Raw genomic sequence first — 26,549 nt, forward strand, 5'->3', positions numbered from 1 at the left:
AAGAAGCTGCAACTTCACTAAATGAAACTCAACAGAAATAAGGTGAAATTTCCTTCATGACCTCAGCTGGTGTGGCATATAGTTGATATATTTTTTTATAATTTGAATAGAGCTTCCTATTATTTGTAAGGGATTTGAATGGAGTTTCTATTTATTTGCTATGAAGTCAGTTTGTTTTCTTTTCTCTTTTTTGTCTTTACTTTCCGTTGAGTGCAGTCTTTACTAAACAACGGGTACGGAAATGAACAAAAATAATAATATTTGACAGGTACTGAAAGACTAAGAGAAAAAAAATCATAGACATTACCATCCATTATTACATGAAATTTCCATTCCCATCTATTCGAAGATTTAGTTATTATTTAATTCCGATGTACAGTAAAAAAAAGTTCAAATAGAGAGAAAATCCTTTTAATCGACAGTGATAAATTTCACAAAAATACTAGATGTTTCGGTCACATATGCAGTGACCGTCATCAGTAGTAAAACTAAACTATAACGATTAAAAACAATAATTTATATACGAAGTAAAATAAAACTACATAATGTTTAATAATCTAATTCTTTCCGAAGCAAAAATGGAAGCTAGTCTCTTTGACCTTCTTGGATCCGTTTCATTAGCATATGTGACCAAATATCTAGTATTTTTGTGAAATTTATCACTGTCGATTAAAAGGATTTATCTCTATTTGAACTTTTATTTATTGTCATGGAAAGGCAGTGTGGTCTTCAAAATTATCTTTCAGAGGTACAAAAACCAGGGACGTTGATAAAATTCAATTATGGAAATCGAAATATAAAAATTAACTACCAGGTATCCTATTTTGCTTATCTTTGTTGAAAATAAATTCTGCATTGAAAACAAATATTTAATTTTCATCAACTTGATTTCTACTGAGCAATTGAAAAGAACATACCCGTCTGGAATAAGTTCATTAAACGAAACTTTCTTTTTCAAGCGTTCAGAAGAGGGTATTAAAATCTATAATACCATTTTATTTTGAAGAGCAATCAAAAAAAATATAGAAACATAGACAAAAGATAGCTGCTTTGACTTAAATTTTTATTGCAATGAATAAGTGTGAAAGTAATAATTTAAAGAACTTTAAACGTGGTAATAGATTGTAACATTGCTATAAAAATGAGAATACCGTAACTAAGTATTATACAGAGCATATGACAAAGGGGAGAAATACACAGCAGACTTGCTCCCAAAATAAAGTTTTTCATTGTCTTCTTTTTTCCTCTAAGGAAAGGGCATTTTCCTCCCTGTTCCTCACCGCTGCTGGTGTGTGTGCCCAAAGACAGCAGATAGTCCCAAATTCAAATTTAAAACTACTAAATGAATGAATGAAACAATCAATAGTCGATTCTTAGAATCGTAAGTGCAAAAGGAACAAATACGTTAGCCGTTTTTAATTTATATGCTTGGGTCAATTTGCCGAAACCCGCAATTTTATGATGAACTTAAAAAAAAAAACTTTCGCATGCTGACCAAAGGTCTGCGTTGCGCAGGTGCCAATATCCTAATTCGATGCCTTCGGTGAGGAGTGCAATGCGTGGTTTGGGGCAAATCATTCGACGCTTCTGTGTTTATCCCCCAGATTTCTCTAGGTACCCATTTAGTGCTGGGTCAACTCTGGCTGAGCTTACAGGGTCACAATATTGACCCCCGTTCCAAACCAAATAACCAGCAATACCAGGTCTCGAACCCCCTGACCTCAGGGTTTCAAGTCCGGAGCGCTAACCACTCGGCTAGGACGGAGCAGTTTTATGATGAGAACGATAATAAAGAACCAATGATCCTTGAGGATAGCTGACTTTAGAAGATGATCAACTTCCAAGTTCATCACGTACAATCACGGAAGACCATAGATCCTATGGAGCGGTTCAACATTGTCAGCAGCAGATTCAAAGAATTTAAACAAATAGCAACTTACCTAAAGGCCAAACATCCTCTAAGCCAACTTCATAATCTTGATTAGGATAGCTATCATAGACTATGATGAGGCGATTGTTTTCTCCAACTGATTTCACAGCCGCATTATACCATAGATTATTTTCTTCGTAACGGCAAAGGATTTTGCTCAATTGAGTGATACCCAAAAAATTTGGCTCCCTAAAAATGCATAAGGCAAGGTAAGCTTTAGTATTAATTTGTTGCGCCTCCAGAGGCATCAAAAAAGAATCAAGAAAGTTATCCTCCTGCCGCCAGCAAATCTTCTCACTCGGGCTGCAGGAATATGTTAAGAGAGGGAAGGTCTGATTGGTAGGTGCAGCGTGAGGTGTTCTAAGGATAGTTCCTCCACCTCGATCCTGTTCACTGCAGCTGGAAGGTTGATTTGGGAGTCCTAAAGCCCTCATTCCCAAGGCAAGGCCTATATATTACCCGAGCTACTGACACAATAATCTTCGTTACTGTAAATTTTTCATTTATTTCGTTCAAGATGCTATCAGAAGACTACTAGTGCATTTGTACTTTGGGGTCGCGTTCTTACCTGGATAATCGCATAGTCGTGACCTTTGTTGTTATGATATTCTTTTTTCATCAATTTTCTTTTTTCTACAATTTTTATAACTGTACTTACCTTTTTTTATTATAATCATTATTGTAGGACTGGTCTGCCAGACAGTGAAAATAATTGTTGGGTTTGGATAGACATTACTGCTGAACTTTTTTTTTTAAGTGAAAAATGAAAAGCCCAGCTAACACGTTTTATATTTACTTTTTATTATTTGTTAATTAGTGAGTTATATCTTATTATGCTTATGCAATTCCTCATTTCTTTTTCTTTTTTCTGTCTTGAAAAACGTGACAAGTAGAAAAAGAAGACGAAGAAAATAAAAAATTGACGGCACATTAGGATCACATTCCACCATATACCCTCCTGGCAAAAGCAAGCGGACATGGGAGTCAGGGAAATTTTGACCTACACCATCACATCTTATGCCTTTTATTGTCATTAAACCTTTTACTATTCATCCCAGGAACATCAATTTTTAAAGTTTTGGACGCAAAATTTAGGTTTGACAATATTAATTACGGTATATTCAGACACACTGTAAATACTGAAAGACATTCCTAAGTTGTTTTTTTTTTGTAGAAGACGTATAGCAGCAGCCAGGATATCAGAAGAGAAAAGATAAATTCACTGTTTTTTTTACATTTTTGCAGCCTGTTTCGTTCTTGAAAAACGAATTCTTAAAAAAACAGGGCATCAAAGGTTAATTGGAGAGGATTTTTACAATGCACACTACACCTTCTTCTAGAGCAGACATAATTCTAATCTATTTACTCTATTTCTTAAAATAGATATTATTATAATACTTAATAACAGCATAAATAATATGGCGTGGAGTGTGTCCGCTATTGTAATTTATTATTTTGTGGAAAAAAACGTCAGTTTTTTATAACCGCTGTTCAAAACGTTCGTGATAACGAACTGTAAGTAAGGAGGGACCCGACTCAATAGTAACAGAAACTCTACGTTGCTGATTTCAGATATATAAGTTTCCTTAAGCTTAGTCATACCCATCAAAGGCTACGAACCTGAGAAAATTTGCCTGATCATAGGCAGCGCAATAGCGCTCCCTAAGATAAGAACAATGTTGGCTAATATATTATTTTTTTTTCTTTTTGTTTAAATACCCGGGGACTTTGTATCGAAGGAGTTGTCGTGAAAACTTCGAAAAGGGCTCATTCGATTGGAAATTGGAGTGGCTAGTGCCCTTTTTAATAGTCGAAAGTGATTGGAAGGCAACTAGCCCCCCCCCCCGCCGCCCCTCATTCCCCCAAACACATCCAATCAAAATTTTGGGATAGCCATTTTGTTCAGCGTAGTTGATTTCCAGATAGAAATTATGTTTTTGAGAACGAGACTCCCCCCCCAACCCTCGGGGCAAGGGTTTAAATTATGCCCTGAGGGCATATAAGAACGATATTGGCAAAAAGTATTATTTTTTTTTTTCTATAGAACAGGGCACTTCGTATCGAAGAAGTTGTCGTAGAAACTCCGAAAAGGGCTCATTCAATTGGAAATTGGAGTGGCTTGTGCCCTTTTTAATAGTCAAAAGTGATTGGAAGGCAACTAACATCCCTTCCACGCCCACCATTTCCCGAAACACATCCAATCAAAATTTTGAGACAGCTATTTTGTTCAGCGTAGTTGATTTCCAGATAGAAATCATGTTTTTGAAGAGGACACAACCCCACAGCCTTCAGGGCAAGGGTTGTAAGTTATGCCCTGGGGACATATAAGGTTTTCATAGAAAGCGTTGTCGTAGAAACTTCAAAAAAGCTCATTCGATTGGAAATTCAAAGGGCTAGTGCACTTTTTAATAGTCAAAAGAAGTTAGAGGGCAACTAGCCCCCCCCCCCCCCCGCCCATCATTCCCTCAAACACGTCCAATCAAAATTTTGATATAGCCATTTTGTTCAGTGTAGGTGATTTCCAGATAGAATATATGTTTTTGAGGAGGACACTCCCCCACAAAGGTTTTAAGTGGCAAAGGGGCAAAGGTTTTAATCTATGCCCTGAGGGCATATAAGAACGATGTTGGCACAATGTGTTATTTATTATTTTTTCCTTTAGAGCAGAGCACTTTCTATCGAAGAATGTGTCGTAGAAACTTCGAAGAGGGCCCATTTAATTGGAAAATCGAGTGGCTTGTGCTGTTTTTAATAGACGAAAGTGATTGGAAGGCAACTAATATCCCCTCCACGCCCACCATTTCCCGAAACACATTCAATTAAAATTTTGAAATAGCCAATTTTTTCAGCGTAGTTGATTTCCAGATAGTAATTATGTTTTTGAGGAGGACACTCCTCCACAGCCTTCAGGTTGTAAGTTATGCCCTGGGGGGCATATAATGTTTTTATAGAAAGCGTTGTCGTAGAAACTTCAAAAAGGTTCATTCGATTGGAAGTTCAAAGGGCTAGTGCCCTTTTAATAGTCGAAAGTGATTGGAGGACTCTCACGCCCACCTTTTCTCCAAACACATCCAATCAAAATTTTGAGATAGGCATTTTATTCAACGTAGTTTCAAGTTCTGTAAATTAGGTCTTTGAGAATGACAACCCCCTCACAGCCCTCAGGGCAACGGTTGTAAGTTACGCCCTGGGGCCACATAAGGTTTTTATAGAACGTGTTGTCTTAAAAACTTCAAAAAGGGCTCATTCGATTAGAAATTGAAATGGCTAGTGCCCTTTTTAAAAGTCGAAAGCAATTGGAAGGCAAATAACACCCCCCCCCCCCCCCCGCCCATCATTTCCCCAAATTCATCCAATCAAAATTTTGAGATAGCCATTTTGTTCAGCGTAGTTGATTTCCAGATATAAATAATGTTTTTGAGGAGGACACTCCCCCAGAGCCCTCAGGGCAAGGGTTGTAAGTTATGCCCTAGGGGCATACAAGGTATTATAGAAAGCGTTGTCGTAAAAACTTCAAAAAAGGCTCATTCGATTGGAAATTCAAAGGGCTAGTACCCTTTTTAATAGTCGATAGTGATTGGAGGGCAACTAACCAACCTATCACGCCCACGTTTTCCCCAAACACATCCAATCAAAATTTTAAGATAGCCATTTTCTTCAACGGAAAGTTCTGGAAATTAAGTCTTCGAGGATGACAACCCCCACAGCCCACAGGGTAAGGGTTGTAAGTTATGCCCTGGAGGCATATAAGGTTTTTATAGAACGCGCTGTCGTAAAAACTTCAAAAAGGGCTCATTCGATTGGAAATTGAAATGACTAGTACCCTTTCTAATAGTCAAAAGTGATAGGAAGGCAACTAACACCCCTTGCACGCCCTACGATTTCTCCAAACTCATCCAATCAAAATTTTGAGATAGCCTTTTTGTTCCGCGCAGTTTAAAGTTCAGGAAATTATACCTTTGAGCAGGGCACTCCCCCACAATCTTCATGGCAAGGGTTATAAGTTATGCTCTAGGGGCATATAAATTTTTAATGAAATCTTTGTCGTAGAAACTTCGAAAAAGGGCTCATTCGATTGGAAATTAAAAGGTCTAGTGCCCTTTTTAATAGTCGAAAGTGATTTGAGGGCAACTTACACCCACCTTTTCCTCAAACACATCCAATCAAAATTTTTAGATAGCAATTTTGTTCAACGTAGTTGATTTCCAGATAGAAAATATGTTTTGAGCAGGACACTCCCCCACAGACCTCTGTGAGAGGGTTTTAAATTATTCCCTTGGGGCATATAAGGTTTTCATAGAATGTTTTATCGTAAAGACTCCAAAAAGGGCTAGTTCGACCGACAATTCAAAGGGGTAGTACCCTATCTAACACTCAAAAGTGACTTAAGGGCAACTAGCCCCCCTCTCACGCCCACCTTTTCCCCAAACACATTTAATCACAATTTTAAGATAGCTATTTTGTTCAACGTAGTTGAAAGTTCTGGAAATTAGGTCTTTGAGGATGATGACCCCACAGCCCTCAGGGCAAGGGTTGTAAGTTATGCCCTTGGAGCATATAAGGTTTTTATAGAACGCATTGTCGTAGAAACTTCAAAATGGCTCATTCGATTGGAATTGAAATGGCTAGTGCCCTTTTTAATAGTCGACTGAGAGTATTATGTTCAAACTTTTGGGGCTACTTCTGCTCTTAAAATTTAACCAAATCAAAATAGCGTAAGTGAATCCAAGCTATCAAAGAAAGTAAATAGATTTTTTTTGCCTTCCCAAACCCCTATGCCTTCCCAAGGCCAGAACAAAATTTGCACTTTACTGAAAAAACACAAATGAATGTGCATTGTCAGTTTATCATACGTATACTGATATTTAGTAATCAAAATGTTAATATTATTTAATTTATTAAAGTTATAAAAGTAAAAACATTTATATTTTTTTCAGTAAAGTGCAAATTATGTTCTGGCCTTGGGAAGGCATAGGGGTTTTGAGCCCAACTTATGTTAATTTCTGCTCGTTTTGAGTTTGACTCGGTTATTTATTGTAATTTCTGTTCGTTTTGGGTTTCATTTATTTATCGATTCTGATTTGTGGTAGTTTCTCACTTGGTAGAATATTTGATTTTATTTTTGCTCATTTTTTGTTTAATGGAGTTCTTTACTTTCTTTTGAAAAAATTATTTTGTGGAAAAAGTTTTTTCCACAATTGGAAAACTTATTTTTGAAAAAGGGGGGAAAAGTCGTGGAATCTTAATGAAATCACACCAGTACATTCAGCGTATCAGAGAACCCTACTGTAGAGGTTTCAAGCTTTCATCTGCCAAAATGTTGAATTTTGTATTTTTTGTGCCAGAAGCAAAATCACAGATGCGTGTTTTTTTTTTGGTTTTTTTTTCTGGGGTGATCGTATCGACCCAGTGGTCGTAGAATATCGGGAGAGGGCTCAATCAAACGGAAATTAAAAGTTCTAGTACCCGTTTTAAGTGGCCAAGAAGATTAGAAGGCAACAAGGCCCCCTGCCGAGCCCCACTTTTCTCAAAATCGTCTGATAAAAATTTTGAGAGAGCCATTCTGTTCAGCATAGTTGAAAGGCCGAACAACTATGCCTTTGGAGATATCGCATCCCCTAACAACCCCTGAAGAACGGTCTAAATTACAAAATTTTCCCATTGTTTACGTACAGCATTTTTTATTGGGAAGTATGCATATATTTTCAGGGTGGGGGGCGAAATTTCTGATGATGGGAATTTCCGCAGGGGTAATTTTCCCTGGGGAGGGAAGTTTCCAGGGGATAAATATTTCAGTAGAAATTTTACACAGGAGGAATTTGCATGAATTCCTCCACGAAATTCTTCTTTTGTCAGGCTTCCTCTTTGCCGGCTCAATTTTTGAGATTTTAAGGATAATTGCCCGGGGCAGATTGTCACCAGGATTCAATTGTCTATAGAATAAATCCGTGAAGAGGAGGGAATTTTCCGTGGAGGTGTAGACAGATTTCCTGGGATTATTTAAAAAACGATCAGAAATCAAATTAAAAAAAAAGTTTTTCAACTGAAGTAATGAGCAACATTAAAACTTAAAACGAACAGAAATTTGTACTTATATGAAGGGGGTTGCCTCCTCCTTAACACCTCGCTCTTTACGCTAAAGTTTGAATTATGCCACAATCCTTTAAGAATGACTTCTGAAACACAATGTTCGTTTAATTAGAACAATAAGAAGCTTTTTTAAAAGTACTAAGAATTTTCACGTACAGAGTGAGGTGTTGAGGAGGAGAAACCCCCCTCACATACATAATAATTTCTGTTCGTTCTAAGTTCGTTCTTACATTCAGTTTTTTTTTTTTTTTTTTTTTTTTTTTTTTTTTTTAATACACAGGTAGAAACAATTTTAACAGTAAATCCCAACCCACCATTAGTAATAAGGCACACCAAATCGCCAAGAGCCATGACCAGGCCCAAAGAAAGACACTCCCTCTCCCTACCATGTACGTCATCCTCAAATCAAAAAACAAACGTGTTAAGAAAAAAACATTATTTCTATTTCTTCAAAAAAAAAAATAGTGCAGTTCATCCTCTTGTGAACTAAACACTACGAAATCAAAATCTGTACTTGATTATAGTAAGAAAACTAGTTTTTATTGACATTCCAGAATCCCTTTCCATTTAATTGCATCCCAGCCCCTTTCCCCTAATGCCAAGATATAGCCCCAGGCTATATATAAAAGCTTGTTGATTTTGTGGTTAACCATTTTTTAGCCAACTGTTGATGAGAAATGAGGACAAAAAATTATAATAAAAACTGAAAAAATTAACAAGCTTTTGTATATAGCCCAACGTCATATCGAGACGTCATAAAGAGAAGCGGGCGACGGAGGGTTGGGTTGCCCTTAAACTGGAAGTGATCCTTTAAGGAAATCAAACGGAAATATTCCGGAATGGAATGAAGTAAGAATGTTCTTATTGCAATGTTTCGTTCAGAAGAGGGGATAAACGGCGCTGTTATTGAAATAAGTACAAAAACGAAAGTAAAACAGCATAATCATAAAACGAATTGTTTGGCATAGGAGATGGAGAGGAGATATAATAGGAGAGGGCAACTAACTGAAAAAGAATAGAAATATTGGTAGTTTACCCTGTCCAAATGACACAAGTACTCTTCGTTGCGACTTAATTCTTCACAGAATTTTATTTTGCTAAACGTTCATCGATGGCCGCCCAAAAATCCCCCATTTTTACTCATTGTTTTTTTTTTCCATTTCCTAATGTCAACTTGGCCTTTTCTGTTTTATCTGCTTCTTCTGTTTCTAATTATCACTATTATTATTATTACAACTTTTTTAAGTATTTTAACTGTAGTCTAATGTATATTCTCCATTACCTTCATTTTGTATGTATTTCATGATTTAGAGTATTTTTTATGGTTCTGTCGGTGATTTATTATTGTACTGTTTGGGCCATAGGCCAAGTTACTTGGGCCAAATAACCACTTCATATTTGTAAAAGTGGTTTAGTATTAATAAAATGACTTATGATTGATTGATTGGTGTAAGATTACCCTCCTAATACCTGTACAATGAGTGATCTACTGTTCAGTGGCATAAGGGCGAGTATGGTGAAACCATGAAATTCTGGTACGAAAATTTCACCAGTTTCTGCCAAATTGAAAGGTAGAACCTCAGATCCCACCACTCTGGCCTCAATCTCTTGTTCAATTTGACAGCCACATCTAATTTACCTTGCCGGTGTATCCCACGCGCTGACAATGAGAGACAGTAAACAAAAAAAATCGGAATGTGTTATCATAAATAAGCCAAATTTTCAAAGAATATACCGAAGCGTCATAAGAATTTATGATTTGAAAAATGTGACCTTCCAGAGCCATACAAACAATGGCCTAGCATTCGACATAATTCAGAGATTAAAGTTAGATATGCCGTTTTTCATCTGCATTGATTAAAGCATAGTTGCGTATTCTTGTAGAAGCTAGTACTGAAGTTGTTGTTGTTGTTTGTTTTTTTCGTTTTTTTTGTCCCATTATGATCTATTGGCGGAGGATTGCTGTGATATTAATTATTTAGATCGCGTGGAATTAAATGATTATTAGCTTATTTTAATAAATGAGCAATAATTGTAAGTTGGCATACTATCATTTTCCAAATTGAAAAAAAAAACTATCTAGATAGGTCACAACGCTGGAAAATAGTCTAAAATAGTCTTCTTTCCCTCCAAGCCTCCTTAGTATTTTTCATAAATAGTTTACTGACTGAAATTAGAGACCCATGAAAGTTGAAAGTTTTCAACATAAGTTAGAGGAGTTTCAAAACGCAATTTGTTTGTTGACTAATCAGTTACTTGTGAGGTTTAACACACAGTAAATCCTGTTTGGTACCACTGGAGTGAGTCTCAGATTCTTAATTACTTCGCACTAGATGATACGAATTGTGACCGAAAAAATTGTGATAATAATTTGGTTACCAGGGGACCAAGCTTCGCTCGGTGATTATTGTTCGCTTAACAAAATTGTTCGTAATTAGAAAACTGATCGTTTTCCGGTGTGAAGAAACGATCTTGATTGGTCACGACTTTGGGAAATTTTGTTTACAGCCGTAATTAATTTTGGAAAAACATTTTTCATACGAATGACGTCACAAATACCCAACCGACAAATAATCTAATAGTTTTACTTTCAACATCGAAAAAAATAAAATGAAAGTTGTTTTACAAAAGAGATGAAAAAACTGTCTTTCCTTTCACCGATTGAACCTCAGTCGCATGGTACTTATTATTTAAACAAAACAATATACTATTTATATTAAAATAAAGCAAATCACGTTGAATCGCAGTATTTTTCCTACACTGGAAAAGGTCAATCATGACCTTTCAGATATGAATTCGGGAGGCTTTTTGAGGAGCGAGGCCACGTTTCCGGGGACACAACATTGATTACAAACAACAAGCTAATTATACTGATGATTATGAAAAATACAAGATGTTATAGGAAAGAGCCCAAAAATCAATATAGTTCGGGGGGGGGGGGGAGGAAGGATTTGATCCAAATGCCTCCCCTAACTTATATGCCTAAATGATTTCTGTGTCAATCGTTAAAACTTAGTTTTTTATTTTAGTGTGTGATGTTTCAGATCAAAACTAAGAGTACAATTTTATCATATCTCTGACTCAGAGAGACAGTTCCTAATATTGACCTGGGTCCATTTTCCCCTTATATTTTGAATTCTATGTCTTGGAAAATAGCCAACAAATCTGGCAATGTAAAAAACCAATCCTAAAAGGTCTCAGACTTGGCGTCCATCAGACCTGGACCTCGTTTTTGCCTTCTCTCCTCCTCTCAAAGGCAACAAATACAGCTAAGTAGTTGAATTTTACTACTAAAGAAGGCTTGAAGTTTCATAAAGGACCAATAAAAACCACTATGTTTCAGATTAGATAAGAATTGGGAGGAGATTGGTGGAGAAACGGACGCAACTTTGTTTACGTTTACTTAGGTGTAATGTCTCTGGACATCCACAACATGACTATTATGGGAGTAATGTTCATTTGTGATGCAAACAGATGTTATATTCAGATTGAGGATGCAATTCTAGGTATATATCTGCACATTAGGGGGTGGGGGTATATATTCTGTGAATATATACATTCTAAGAAATTCATGAATTTCTTAGAAAAAGTGGAAAAACAAGGAAAGAAGTGAAGATAAAGGCTCTCCCCCTACAAAATGTGTCAACTAGGATTATTCTGCATAATGTGGAGTAAGAATTGTTTTCTTAATATGTTTCCTTATGTCCAGCAGAACTCCTAGGCTTAAAATACTGGTTGGTCGGTTGGCTAATTCAAAGATTTGTATATATATACACTGTCAAATTAGCCATCTGGTGGTATCCCTAATGTCTCTCTAGTTGGGTTTAGTCACGTTTGTATATTTAAGTTGGGATGAATATTCGGTTCACTTACGTTTCAGATCAACTCGATAGTTCGTTTTTTTCGGCAGCCAATATTGCGTTGTTTCGTTCCATGCCTTTTTAAGTGTTTTAATAAATGTTATAGATGGTTTTTCCCCTTTTTTTTGTTACTCTATTCCAATACCATTTAGTATTTTTGGGAGTTTTCATTCAATAGTGACACGGCTGTTGGACTTGCTTTTTGGCAATATTGGTTTCAACACATACAAGCTACGTGTTAACGCCTGTTTTTGTGTGTTTTTGCATGTATTAGATGCATATTCAAAAGATTATTTTCTTTTTCCAGGATATTATCTTAGAATAGTCCTGATCCTTTCAAATTTAAACAGACATCCCAGCGGGAATGTACCAAACCATGTCACTTTCTTGTTTTTCACTTGAAAATTCACCATCTTCTCTCAATTTTTTTTTTTTTTGCCAAGGGTCGACAGGTACAAATAACTTAGAAACTAAATAGCTATATCGGGCACTTTGAATATGCTTAAAGCTACACCACATTTAAGTTTTAAAAAAGAATAAAAGATTTAAAATTCACATTAATTTTAATTCTCAGAAATAATTTACCTTGTTTAATTTAAAGTACTAAAGTTTAACACTAAAAAGAAGGAGAACAGGGAATACTATCCTTGTTTTTTTGGGTTTTTTTTCCCTTTTTTTTAAATAAAATTTATAGCACACAATTGCAGCCTAAAATATTTTTTTTTCAATAAACTATGTTTCTATAGGTAGACATACCTTTGGTTTATCCTTTTTCCTCTTTTTGTTATTAAAATTTTATTTTTGGTCTTATCCTTCTACTGTTGTCTTTTTCATTCCAGGAATTACTCCCAATCTAGTTTTCAAACATTCCATGAAATTTGGTCAATTGACTTTTTAGGCAGCTTCAAATTTTTCAAGAAAGCGCAATTTTTGGGCATAGGTTTAGATATCATTCAACCTAAGGGATGAAATACCTGTCAAATACTTACTCATAGTCTCTAAGATCTTGAAGACTGACAATTTCCCCATGTGAAAATCGGCATTCTTCTTCATCAAAATGACATTTGCCATCCAAAAAATATTGACAAGTTTTCATTGATTCATGAGTAGGCATCAAGTAAAATATACGAACCTATCAAGAAAAAACAGTTAGGGAAAGTACAGAGTAAGGTAAGAGAAAGACTATGAGAAAGAGACAGAAAGCTAAGAAAGGTAACAGAAAGGTAAAGACAAAGGTAGAGCCAGATGAATAAAACTAACAGAAATTAGATTAAATATCAAATCCTGAAAATGCTTGATGGCTTCATTGACCTACCACAACTATTTACTTTCAAAATGTCAAATAACGCATCCTAGAAAGCAATTTTGTCCTTGCATTGCATAGAGAAACCACATGATGTTGGTTGTATTATCCCCTTTTGAAGTTCAGTTCATTTTATTTAACATCAAAAACAAATTTAACTAATATTCCAATACCCGCCCCAAGAAAGATACAAAAAAGAACTTGCGACTGGGCGGGTACATAAAACTCCTATACTAACTAATAATTAACTATAAACAAAGGAACAACAAATAATAATAATAATAACAATAATAATAATAATAATAGAAAACCACTTGCGACTGGCCAGGTACATACAACTCATCTACTAACAAATAATTAACTATAAAATAGGAAAAAAAACTTTGAATTTTGACCTAACAAGTATTTTTTCAATTCATTTTTAAATAAACCCAGGTGCTCAGCCACTCAAATGCTCTCAGGAACAGAGTTCCACACATTAGGTCCTGAAAATCTAGTATGGAAACCGGTCCTGGTGCCACTCCTATTCTGAACAATGAAGTCACTAGATGAATAATATGGCCAGTTCATAGTTACGATCCAGGAAACAATATTCTTTTTAGGTTTAAAACATATAAGAGAAGACAATCCTTCGATATCGCATTTTCAAACACAAAATCCAAGCATTTATTGGATTTTGTGTTTGAAAATGCCTCCTCCTTCGACTCTTAGGCAATATAGAACGTACCGAATTCCCTATAATAGTTCTGAAATATCTGGATTTTAAATTAGATACCAAATACCATTAATTTCAAACGAATATAAGTTAAATGATAAAACTCTAATTCATTCATCCCGGATACTTCAGCTGAAGTTAAAGAAGAAAATATTAAAGATTATTTGTTGACTATTTATGATGGAATATTAAAATATATTACAATTATTTATGAAATATATTACAATTATTTATTTATGTGTGTTTATTTTAATGTTCCCATGTTTGGGGGTAGCATTCCATGTTCCTTTTCCGCAGCGTTTCTTGGTTTTTTATGTTTCATATATTATGTTTCTTTGTTGTTATTTTTTTTTGGGGGGGGGGGCTAACCAGGTTATTTTGTTTTATCACTATAAAAACTTTATAAGCCCTGCTCTTCGTTGGCGGTTAATGTTTTTCTGTAACGTTAAGTGGATAAAAGAAAACAGTTCAAATAAAATATAATATCCTGAGGATCTTTAATAGCTCCATTCAACTACTCAAGATGTCAAAAAAAGGATTCCAAAATGCATTTGTTTCCTTGCACTGCATAGACACTTGGCTATAGTATCCCCTTTTGAAGATGAATAAAATAGTCGCTTTAACAGTACTCTAAAATAGATACACTGCAACAAATGGAAAGCATCGCCTAAATAAATATATTTGAATCACCTTGATATTTATTTTCTTTTTATGTGCATACTGTTTTTTCAAATTTCTGGCTGTTAGCATTTTTGGGATCGCTGTATACATACTGTTCGCTGTCATCTACAGTTCAATGCAATTTCCTTTTTTCCTCTAGCACCATACATCTCTAAAAACTGTAAATTTCTACAAATAACTTATACCACACTGTTTTTCCATTTAAAAATAAAACGAGATGAAAATAAAAGTGGAAAGAAAAAAAGTGTTTTGCTAGAGATCTAACTTGATCTAACTTCTATCCCAACAGATATCTCTCTCCTGTTCTTCTTAAAAGAAAAAAGTGAGGGAAGGAAGGGAAAAGAAGAAAAAAAATTCAGGAATCTTCCTACTTTTTTTTTTTTTTTTTTTTTTTTTTTTTTTTTTTTTTTTTTTTTTTTGTCTTTCCTGTTTCTCTACTTTTTTGTTTCTGTTTATTTCTATTATAATAATAATTACCAGTTTTTTTCATTTTTTTTTTGCTGTATGCTAGTGTTTATTCTCCTTCATCTTCAATTCATATGTATTGTTTAATTTAGGGTATTATTTGTCGTTCTTTTAGTGCTTGGTTATTGTGTTGTATGGCCCACAAGCCTGGCTTCTTGGGCCGAATAACTTGTTTACGTTTGTAATAGTGTTTTAATATTCATAAAATGATTGATTGATTGAGAGATGGAAACATGTTAGGAAAACAATTCTTACTTCATATTATGCAGAATAATCATAGTTAATACATTTTGCATGCGGCTAACCTTTATTTTGGCCATTTTTCTGAAACAAAGCGCTATCTACATATGTTTTTATATATAGAATTGTCTTTAGTCAATAGACTTTTTTCATGAATTTTGTGTTAACACCACTGCAATTACTTTAACATCCTCCACAAACAAATTTTAATAAGGGTGCTCTGTTTCAGGGATGATTCAAAACTGAAGAAAAGCTATAAAAAAGATTAAGTTTGAATTCTGTCCCAATTCTTTAAGAACAACTCCTGAAACACTATGTCTGTTTAATTGATACAATAAGACGTTTTTTTTTAAAGTACTAAAAACTTTAGCGTAAAGAGCGAGGGGTTGTGGAGGAGTAACACGCGTCATATACGTAATAATTTCTGTTCGTTTTAAGTTTTAATGTTGCTCCTTACTTTCAGTTGAAAAAACATGTTTTTCTTATTTAATTTCAAAAAAAGGCCGAGAAACATTACGCATAGTTTCTAACCTCACGAATCGATACAATCCGTTCTTTCAGAATTTTTCGTCTTCGGTAAGGTTTTTCTTCTTGGCCCTACATACATGTAACTACAAATCCGATCGGGAAGTACCTGTCAGGGGTTTTTCAAAAGTTTCTAGCCCTCTTTCGCCCCATTTGCCTCTGGCCCCATTTAACTTGACAACTTTTTTTAAATCGATTTAACGATCATTCTCTTTGATCCTGGGACTTATAGCTGGAAGTTTCATACACACCAACAACAATAAGTTTTTATGTCCTTTTCCAGGCCCCCAACAACCTTCCCCGTTCAATCAAAAAGATGTGGCCCTCTAAGCCTAGACAACAATCCTTGAAAGTTTCAAGTCATTCGGAAAAAAAAAACATTTTTGCCCTTTTTGGTCCCCATTTCCAGTGGCAAAATCCAGCCCTCAAAACTTCAATTTTTTTGGTACATTAGAGTCCACTTAGTTCAAGAAGTTACAACATTAAATTTCAACGTGTTCAGAAAACGAAAAGAGTTTGTTGGCCCTTTTTCAGGGAAAACAATATTTTCTTTTCTAGTCAACATGCAGCTGTTTCTACTAGGAGGGGGTAAGCAATTATATGCAAAGCCCATACAGGATCTATTGCATGAGAAGAATCATAATAATCACAAGCCCCCACCCTCCCCCTCGGCGTGTGCCTGATTTACAATTATGCTCAATAATTTGCTTTAAAAGGAAACAATTCTTTTACTTTCCCTAAACTTCACCGCCATACTGAAAAAATAAATTTAGACCTCTTTGAAACAAAAGAAAAATCAATTAAAATACTTTCAATCAACCAAAGACTTTTGCATACTTTCGAAACCAAATAAAAAATCACTTGGCGATCTCTATGTGTCTTTTCTTTGCAAGAAAAGTCACTTTAATCCACTATTCCAAGATGCATAGGCTTTGAAAGAGAAAGCCTCAATGAGTGGCACGTCATCATTTTCCGGGTTCTCATTGGCTGTCACAAGTACCGAAGAGCATGTGCATTTTCCCCGGGGATTTTCTATGCTTTTGAAAGGGATGAATTTAATAATCAAGGAGGCACACCTGTGCCTCTATAAAGAGGCGACCCACCACAATGTTAAGCGATTTCCGGTCCTAGCGGTCGCAGAGAGACAGCGGTGATCGCATTTTGTAGCCCAAGCTCTAACTAAGAAACGTGCAAAATTTCATCCCCCTCCGACTTTATCTTCATGGGTAAAAGTGGGCCGGAAGTTTCGACCCTCCTACCACAGCCACCCTTTAACGTTGTCCGATTGGGTTGAAATTTCGAGGTTAAGCTTTCCTCGGGCCTAGAAGCTTATCCTCGAAATTTCAGCTCAATGCGGTCACTCCTTCCCTGTTTTCCAAAAACAAATATAGCCACTTAAAGTTCATTTCTCTTTTTTTTTTATCAGCCACACCTACATGCCACAGGTGGCAACGAATCCGAGTGAATCAGGACTCATTTGAAGCGGAAATCGACGTGTTATGGCCTTTTGACATATTCAGACCAAAAAAATTATCCTCCGAAATTATATTTACGAAAAACCTCTTTTTACTATAAGAGCCTATGTTAATTTTTCCCACCACAGCCCCCCTTTAACGTTGTCTGATCGGGCTGAAATCTAGAGGATAAGCTTTCCTGGGGCCTGGGAGCTTATCCTTAAATTTCAGCTCAATCCGATCACTCCTTCCCTGTTTTCCAAAAAACAAATATCAAGTTTTGAGGGGATTTGCTTGCGTCAAAAATACATCGCACAGAATAAAAATAATGTAATGTCTCTGTGGTACAGTGGTCGCTATTAATGACGGACAGGCGGAAGATCAGAGTTCGATTCTCCCTCAGAGAAATTTTTTTATATATTGAATTTAAAGTTTAAAAAAGAAACTCAGTTTCTTTTTTAAATCCAATCTATTAAATCCTTCGGCTCAACAGGCGTCTCCAGAAAAATATCACAGTCGGCCTTCAGGTTACAGGTAAGTCTCCACTGCTTTGATAACATGGGGCCTGGGGCGGCTGATAAAAATCTTACTGTGCATTTGATTTGAGTATTCAGGAATTAAAAGCCTTAACACAAGAATCTTTAAAAGCGGGGGTTTGGGAGGCGGCAGCCCCCATCTTTAACTCCTCAAAAGATCAGCTAACAGTTACTCAAGCAATAATAAGTTATAAACTGTACAAAAACGTGCAGAAATTATTTGAAAAAAACTACGTTTTCTAAAGAGTTAAAGAGGCTGAGTCACAAGTTCGAACCTTAAAACGTACAGGGATTAGGAGATGCAGTTGGGGTTGCCGCCCCCCAAACCCCAGCTTCCGTATATGAAAGGGGCGGTGCCTTCCTCAACGCCTCGCTCTTTACGCTAAAATTTTTATTGTTTAAAAAAAAAGAGTTGTGAGAAAGTCAAACTTTAGCTTAAAGAGCGAGGTGTTGAGAAGGGCACAGCCCCTTTCATATACGGAAGCGGGGTTTGGGGGGGCGGTAGCCCCCCAACTGCACCTCCTAATCCCTGTACGTTTTAAGGTTCGAACTTGTGACTCAGCCTCTTTAACTCTTTAGAAAACGGTAGTTTTTTTCAAATAATCACATGTAAGACTAATAAAACGAAATTGTCTGTGATGTATTGATATCGAAAAAACGAAAATTCTTGGAAGTTGGGGCGGTATTTCATTTTTATATGATGAAGAAGATAAATGGTACGTAAAATATATTTTGTTTTCAGTAAAAATTTAAATGACGCTCTAGTCTATTAAGGGGTTAAGACAATGACAACATCTCCATTATTTGCGGTAAATTATGCTAATCTAAAGTTTGGCTTCTTTGTTAATTGTAATCTATGTTTGTTTTTTTTACTTCATTTCTTCATGTTACAGGTTTAACGTTTCATACAATGATTTCATATTTTTAGATTTAAATTTACATTTTGTCCTTTCCTATTCATAAAAAGCTTTGACATGTTTTCATTGTGAACGTCTGTATTTTATTATTGGCCTGAAAGTCAGATTCAGTAAGCTCAGAAAATTTTATAATCAATTTTGGCGGAAACCAGACACCCATAATGAAAAAGCCTCAATGAGTGGCATGTCGTCATTTCCCGGATTCTCATTGGCCGTCAAAAGTACCCGAGAGGGTGTATTTTCCCGGGGAAATCTAGACCATTTTTGGTACAGTGCCACCACTAATGAAGCCCAACTATTCACTTGGCTTTATCTTGTGGCACTGAGGTAGTGTGCATACGCTTTGAAAGACAAAGCTCAAATAAACGGAACGTTTTTACTTCCTGGGGATCCCAGGATAGAAATCAACTACCTTGAAATAATGCGTAAACACGGTCTATTTACATACGTTAAATGAATAAATATATATAATAACATAATAATGTTTTGTTATTCCAAGTTCTTTGTTTTGTATAGACTCGTAAGTCTACAATGAGAAGATGTATCTCTTGTTACAGGGGTGGAAGCTCTGGCTAGTCACAGAGGCTCAATTTCGATGCAAGCAGCAATTTTTAACTTATTTTCTTCCTCTTTTTTCGTAATTTTGGATCCCTTTTTTGTTTTCTCAGTCAGTTCGGTTATTTTAATTTGTTTCTTTTATCCTTTTTTTCGTAAGTACCCCGTCATGTTGTGTTTTGATCTGACAGATTTTTCAAATATTAAGTTTACTTAGTAACGTCTCAACATAATCAAGCGAATGTATAATCTGCCCAAAGAAATCGACATCATCTCGTTAAGACTGATGTAGTCTAATCAATCGTTAAGACTGATGTAGTCTAATCAATATAAGATTATTGAAACTAACCTTTATACTAGGTTCCCCATTCAAGACTTCAATGCCTTCCAAGCCGACAATCATAGCATTGTGATATTCAATAGGTCCCCATGAGTGACTAAAAGGCGCACGACATTTTTGTCCTTCGAGATTTGCTAATTCTGGAAACTGAATGAAGGAAAAAAATACACAAACAATAAGAAAAACCAAGATGAACAAGAACTGATCTAAAGTCCCAAAACAGGAGCATCCAAGAATAGGTAAAGGGGACTCCATTGAAGGAAACTCACTAATTCTGAAAACATTCATAAATACTTACATTTCTCACTAATAAAGGGGCATTACTTTTGCAAACACCCCCTCCGTGATAGATAAATATATAGCCAACTTTATATATTCCCATTATATTTCTACAATAGCAATACTCTTTTAGCGTCCACAGTTCAATGTTGTAAAATATAATCGAAATACATAAAATGGGCTATATATTTTCCTTCCGGGGGAGGGGGGTTGATAAAATAAATCATTGCTTCTTTGGGAAGGAGTTAAGTAAATATTCATGATTATTTAAACGCAGTTTTCATAATTTTGGGGGTTAAACAAATTGTCCCGTGATCTGCACCTTTACCCCGGAATAGTGCTGTAATTCAAAAACAGTGAGTTTTAAAAATGTTCAAGGTTTTAACATTAAATAAACGTAAATAAGCCGTAAGAAAATAAATATGAACCATAAACAACTTCATGAAAAGGGCACAAAAGATTTTTGTCCTTCAATTTTTTTTTAATTTCGGAAAGTAAAGGATGATGAAAATTAAACTCACAAAATGAAGGGAAATAGTAAAGAAAAATAAAATGAAGAAGAATGGTAATAAATCTGAATGAAAAAGAGAGTTAGAATATTGACCTTTATTTAAAATCAAGCGTCACACCCGGTAGCATCGCAAAACAATTCCAAAATTTATGCTTGTTTTGCCTAATCAGATTTGCCAAGTTTAGTAACTAAAGGATAGAAAACAAAAAATAGAAAAAACTAAAGAAAAAAATAATACATGAAGAAAAATAACAATCTACAATCACAAAAAAAAAGAAATGAGAATGCGAACCGTTGTTTTAAAAAAAAGTTTATTTCCAAAATTGTAGGTGTTTTATTATTCTGGAACTGTAAATATACCGCCAGAAGCTGAGCCGTCAAAATTCCCCATGAGAACCTACTGCCAAGCGGCAGCACCTATTCCCAAACAAGAGTCGAACGTCTTGCGACATGAGAACAAAATTTCGTTTCTACTTTTTTTTAAATATTGTATCCTAAAGAATCTGTGTAATTACCAGGGTCATATCCAGGATTTTTGTTTGGGGGGAGGAGGGGAGTAGAAATTTTTTTTTAAACGCATCAAAAATTCGTTTACATTCCTTGTAGTTGGACAAACATTTCAGGGGGGAAGGCAAACAACCTACCCCCTGGATATGGCCTTGATAATTATGTCATGTAATTTCTTAACTTGGGTAAATGTAACATCGAATTAACTTTATGGGTTTCTACTTTGTATTTCTTTTCGTTCTTTGTTTATTCTAGCTCAATGAGGAAAACAAAAGTTCCGCTGTGTTGACAGTTGTGTGAGTTGTTCTTGAAATAAGCATTTTATCGTTACCATCGTTGAATGTATTTTCAGCTTCTTCTTTAAAATATAAAAATTTTTTATAAAGTTCTTTATTCATCGCTTTTCAATAAATACATCTGTCTATACGCCAGGAAAAACATACGCCCTAAAGAGCACACCCTAAAACGGTTTTTTGTTCAAGTATTAGAATTTGCAAGACATTTTAGACATTCATTAGACATCTTAGAAGATCATGACTTTCAGACATTAATGTCATTAATGTCAAACATAATGTAAAATGTTTATGTTACCCCACAAGGACATTCGTTGTCATGGGTCTGGGTCAGCTAACCCGTCAAAAATATCCACCCCGACAGCATTATGAGGCCACGCTAACTAGATTCACCTTTACAGGATATAAAACAAGAGTACTAACCTCGTCTGTTAATTGAATATTTTCTGATATTTCTGTAAGACTCAATGACTGGCTTCCGTTAAGCTTTCCAGTATTATTTGTGTCTTCAGGTTCTGAGTCACCTAGTTCCGCCTAGAACAGAAAATGCAGATTTGATAAACATAAATAAAAAAAGTAATTTAAAAATATAGATATATTTATATCTTAATTATATTATATCTTGTATATAGATATATTAATATATATGTCTATCTAATTAATATAATATATTCTAATACAATTAATTAAATTTAGATATATATTATATTATATATTTGTATATATATATATATATATATATATATATATATATATATATATATATATATATATATATATATATATATATATATATATATATATATATATATATATATATATATATATATATATATATATATATATATATATATATATATATATATTCAGATAGATAGATAGATAGATAATTTTATTCACCCACTCGATACAAAACCACAAATGGCACGAATGGAGTATAAAGAATAAAAAAAAAAAAAAAAAAAAAAAACAATAAACATAAAAAAAAAAAAAAAAATTTAAGAAAAAACCCACAAAAAAAAAGAAAAAATTAAAAAAAATCAAAAAGGACTATTTGCAATTTCCAGACTACTAGGCCCAACCGACCCCAAAAATTCAGAACGACGTTTCGTCACAGCAGCAATCGGATCTGTGATACCGAACCTTGCAGACATCTTGGAATTTTTAACCCACGGTGGGGTATTTAAAAGAAATTTTGCATATTTGTAAAAAAGTGATCGAAGGTTTCTTTTATCACTAACACTAAATATATGCCAAAACGGTGATAAAGCCAGAAAGTGTGGGATCACCAGTGCATTATATAGCCTAGCTCGAATTTGTCGATTATATTTCGCTTTAGTTGAAGATAGCGCCCCGTAAGCCTTACGTGCCTTTTCTGCGAAATTACTTATTTGGCGAGCACGTGTAGATGCCATGTTATGACCTATAGGCATTCCTAAGTACATTATGGAGTCAGACAGTGGAACCTCTTGAGCACCAAATTTGACAGCAAGATATATACAATCTGCATTTCTCCTATTGAAAGCAACAATCTCGATTTTACTTGCATTAAAAGATAGGCCTATCTCTCTATAAGCATCATCTAGAATCTGAAAATTTTCTTCAATACGAGACAAACATCTACTTAAATTAAAAATATCATCTGCGTAATTAAGTAATGTTACATCCAAACCTCGGAAAATGCAGCTCATTTGCACTAACTTTTGGGCCTCGAGAACACTATTATTATACAACCGGGGTGACGAAATTGCACCCTGCCTAATGCCCTTTCTAACCGGAATAGCTTTTGGTAATACAATCGGCCCGTTAGGAGACGGGACTTTAACTTGGACTCGAAGCTTCTTATACATATCCCGAAAAGGCAAAATAACCGATCGGTCCACACCACGTTTATGAGCAGACACTAATAACTGGGGATGTATCCCAGAATCAAAAGCACGTCTAACATCATGACTCGCTAGAATAAGGGATTCATTCAGTTCATCAGCTTCTATTAATATATTAGCAAGAATATAATGGACGTGCTCGCGACCAACACCTTTTTTAAATCCGAACTGATTATCGGGGGTAGAACATTGAAAAGCAATATGATCTATAACTAGCAATTCCATAAGCTTACATAAAACCGGCGAAACAGTTATAGGGCGGTAAGATACGCATTCAAACGGATTTTTCCCTTTTTTCAAAATAGGTGTAATTACTCCAGTACCAAAAACGTCGGGAACGAGACCAGAATTAAAGATAATTTGGAATAGAAGCTCTAAATGACTCAGGAGACCAGCAGTACCATGTACAAGATGCAACCCACACAACTTGTCGACACCTTTCGATTGTTTCTTTTTTAATTTTGAAATTGCACGAATCAGATTAGGAACAGTTACTATGTAGCCAACACCAGAACTAGGCAATTCCATGAACTTATCAAGTTCGACTTCATATTTATCTTCAAGATCTTGTTCGGGTGGAGAGAACTCAGAAGTAAAGTGGGACACCCAATCTTGCTCAGAGATCACAGGTTCGACACTATTCTGATCACCATTACGTTTAAGAAATCTCCACACAGCTTAAGAAATCTCCACACAGTTTAAGAAATCTCCACACAGCATAAATATACATATATATATATTGATATAGATATATAACAACGACGTCACGACCACCAATTCTACAATTTGAGCCTTCAAACTTTCAAAAATATTATGAAACTGATAGTTGTGAACATTTTTAGTTTGTTTCGATTTAAAATTTGATGGTACAATGGAACATTTGGGGAGCGTTGAGACGTCAAGTCATGTTTTAGCATTTACCCAAAACTGTAGACTTGGATTTTCAGCTAGCAGATAAACCAATAAAGTCCTCAGGATTTTCGACTTGCCATTAACAAGACGGTCGACTTACGTGGAAAATTTTTCATTAAATATGCAACAGCCATCATCAGCAACAAGAAAAAATTAAATGAAAACCACAAAATCAATCGTACCCGGCTGACTGACCTTATCTCAAACAGCACGCTGGACTTAAGTGTAGTTCAATCCTGCTTTCTAGGGCTATAATCTGAGAAAGGTTGATATAGCTAGGGCACGTTCTGCGGATGAAGGATGATAGATTGCCAAAGATTGTCCTTTTCGGCTAACCGTCTAGGGTTAAACGGAAAGCAGGTCATCTGCGGGTGGGATGGGAGGATGTCGTAAAGAAAGATTTAAGGGAAATGGGAACTACCTGGGAGGGTGTAAAAAGGGAGGTTTTAAATAGATTACAATTGAGGAGGAGAGTGCGTAGCTGTGTTGGCCTCAGGCGGCTTGGTTCTATGGTGAGTTATTAGTAGGAGTAGTAGTGGAAATCCAACTAAATAAAAACAAACGAGAAAAGAACGCCATTAAACGAGCCTTCATGTCACAAAATAGACACTTCAGGTATATACAGCCAAAACATTCACACTGAGAAGCTGATTTTCTGAGGGTCCTAATTCTTACAATTTCAATTGCTTGATAGTAAGTAAGTAAGTAAGTAAGTATGACGACACTACACCCTCGAGGTCCGAACCGGCAGTGCTGATCTCTTTTTCGTGGCCCTTCAGCCAGGAATTACAATGAGTAAGTAAGTATAACGGCACTAGACCCTCAAGGTCCGAACCGGCAGTGCTGATCACTGTTTCGTGGCCCTTCAGCAAAGAAGTACAGTGAGTAAGTAAGTAAGAAAATAAGTATGACGGCACTAGACCCTCAAGGTCCGAACCGGCAGTGCTGATCTCCATTTCGTGGCCCTTCAACTAGGAAGTGCAATGAGGAGTTGGGGGCCAGCCATCCTGTGCTTTCACATACCCTTCCTGCTTTCTTGATAATTAGTTGAAGAAATTAAAAATAGGTTTGAAGACCCTTTGTGAATTAAAAAGCTGGTGATGTAGCTAAGAGTAGGTAAATTTAAAATATTTTTTATCTAGAACTTACTAAATATTAACTGACAAATTCCTTTCAGTTTAAAAAAAAAAACAATTTAAAAAACTGAGAGGCTTACAAGGTTTGAAAGATCACTTTTAGCCAGACTATGTAAGGATAATACCATTGGAGGTAATTGATGCTTTTTCAAGCCTTTTGAGAAAATAATTTTGAGAAAGGTATATAGAAGGCGTTTTAGTAAAAAAATTCACATTTTGTACAAAATCCATTCAGACAAGGGATTTACATGTTTTAGAAGTGAAGTTTAGTTTTGCGATGGAAAAAAAAATAGAGAGCTTCAACTTTAGAAATTTTAGTTCATAGAAAAAAACCGAGAATACAGGATTAACAATTTACCCGAAACCAAAAATGAATATTTGTATTCACTAACATTTTTTTGTACCATTGTGTTTGTCTAATAAAAAAAAATTAAAAAAGTTTTTCAGATATTAAAAAATTAAGCATAACGGAAATTAATCTGTATATGAGGGGGTCTGGCTTTTTCTCAACTTTTGGTCTTCACACTAAAAGCCGCTTAAAAATACTTCTCATTCAAATCTAATGGCCCTTGGGTTTGAGCAGTCTCTCATAAAGAATAGCGATAAATGTGAAACTTTTACGTAAGGATTCATATATTATAAAAAAAAACTAAATTACAGGTATATCATAATATATATATATATATATATATATATATATATATATATATATATATATATATATATATATATATATATATATATATATATACACACGCGCGCGCGTATATATATATACATATATATATATATATATATATATATATATATATATATATATATATATATATATATATATATATATATATATATATATATATATATATATATATATATATATATATATATATCAGTAGCGTATCCAGGGGGGCCGGAGCGGCCCCCCCCCAAAAAAAAAAAATTTCTTTTCTTCTTTTTTTTAAGTGCCAATATAGTAAGTTCCGAAATATTCACGCTTTTAAGTTATTTGCAACACCCGTTCTTTTTTTTCATTTCTTGTTAAATGGCTATCCATTTCTCCAGCAAGCTTATATCATTATTTTATCATCAAACGTTCAATCGCCTCCTGTAATCAAACAAGATGTCAGAAAAAATTTCTCACTATTCAACCCCCGCAGCTATAAGCACTAGCTTCTCTGCAATGAATGAATTGCGATAAGGAATCGGACTAACAGCCGATAGTTCATTCAAAGTTTCAAACGCTGCTATAATTCCAGTGTAAGCTAAGCATTGAAACGGACAGGTCACGTGAGAGGAAAGAAAGAAAATTACCTTAAATTACCTTAAATCGCATGTCCAGCGAGATAAGGTGGTGTTGAGCCTCCTGTAGAAATCTCGCTGGTGGTGTTTCAAGGTTATGATTTGACATCCCAGT

At 35.1% G+C, this 26,549-nt stretch overlaps 1 protein-coding gene across 1 annotated transcript in view; it reads right to left on the bottom strand.

Moving 5' to 3' along the window:
• Window positions 1-1,940: 1,940 nt before the first annotated feature.
• The window catches only part of LOC148941092 (zinc finger CCCH-type with G patch domain-containing protein-like), a gene marked incomplete at its 3' end in the record, with an annotated part of 56,486 nt that continues 31,877 nt past the window's right edge, over window positions 1,941-26,549 (bottom strand). Inside the window, exons 3-6 of the mRNA XM_089104577.1 lie at window positions 21,625-21,735; window positions 19,621-19,758; window positions 12,870-13,012; window positions 1,941-2,119 (exon numbers count right to left, since the gene is read on the bottom strand). Of these exons, the coding sequence (XP_088960703.1) occupies window positions 1,941-2,119; window positions 12,870-13,012; window positions 19,621-19,758; window positions 21,625-21,735 (571 nt within the window). The remainder of the gene's footprint in view (window positions 2,120-12,869; window positions 13,013-19,620; window positions 19,759-21,624; window positions 21,736-26,549) is intronic.

The sequence above is a fragment of the Artemia sp. Qi Xiang Cuo genome, chromosome 18, assembly GCF_049724085.1.
Source record: "Artemia sp. Qi Xiang Cuo chromosome 18, ASM4972408v1, whole genome shotgun sequence".
Lineage (NCBI taxonomy): Eukaryota > Metazoa > Arthropoda > Branchiopoda > Anostraca > Artemiidae > Artemia > Artemia sp. Qi Xiang Cuo.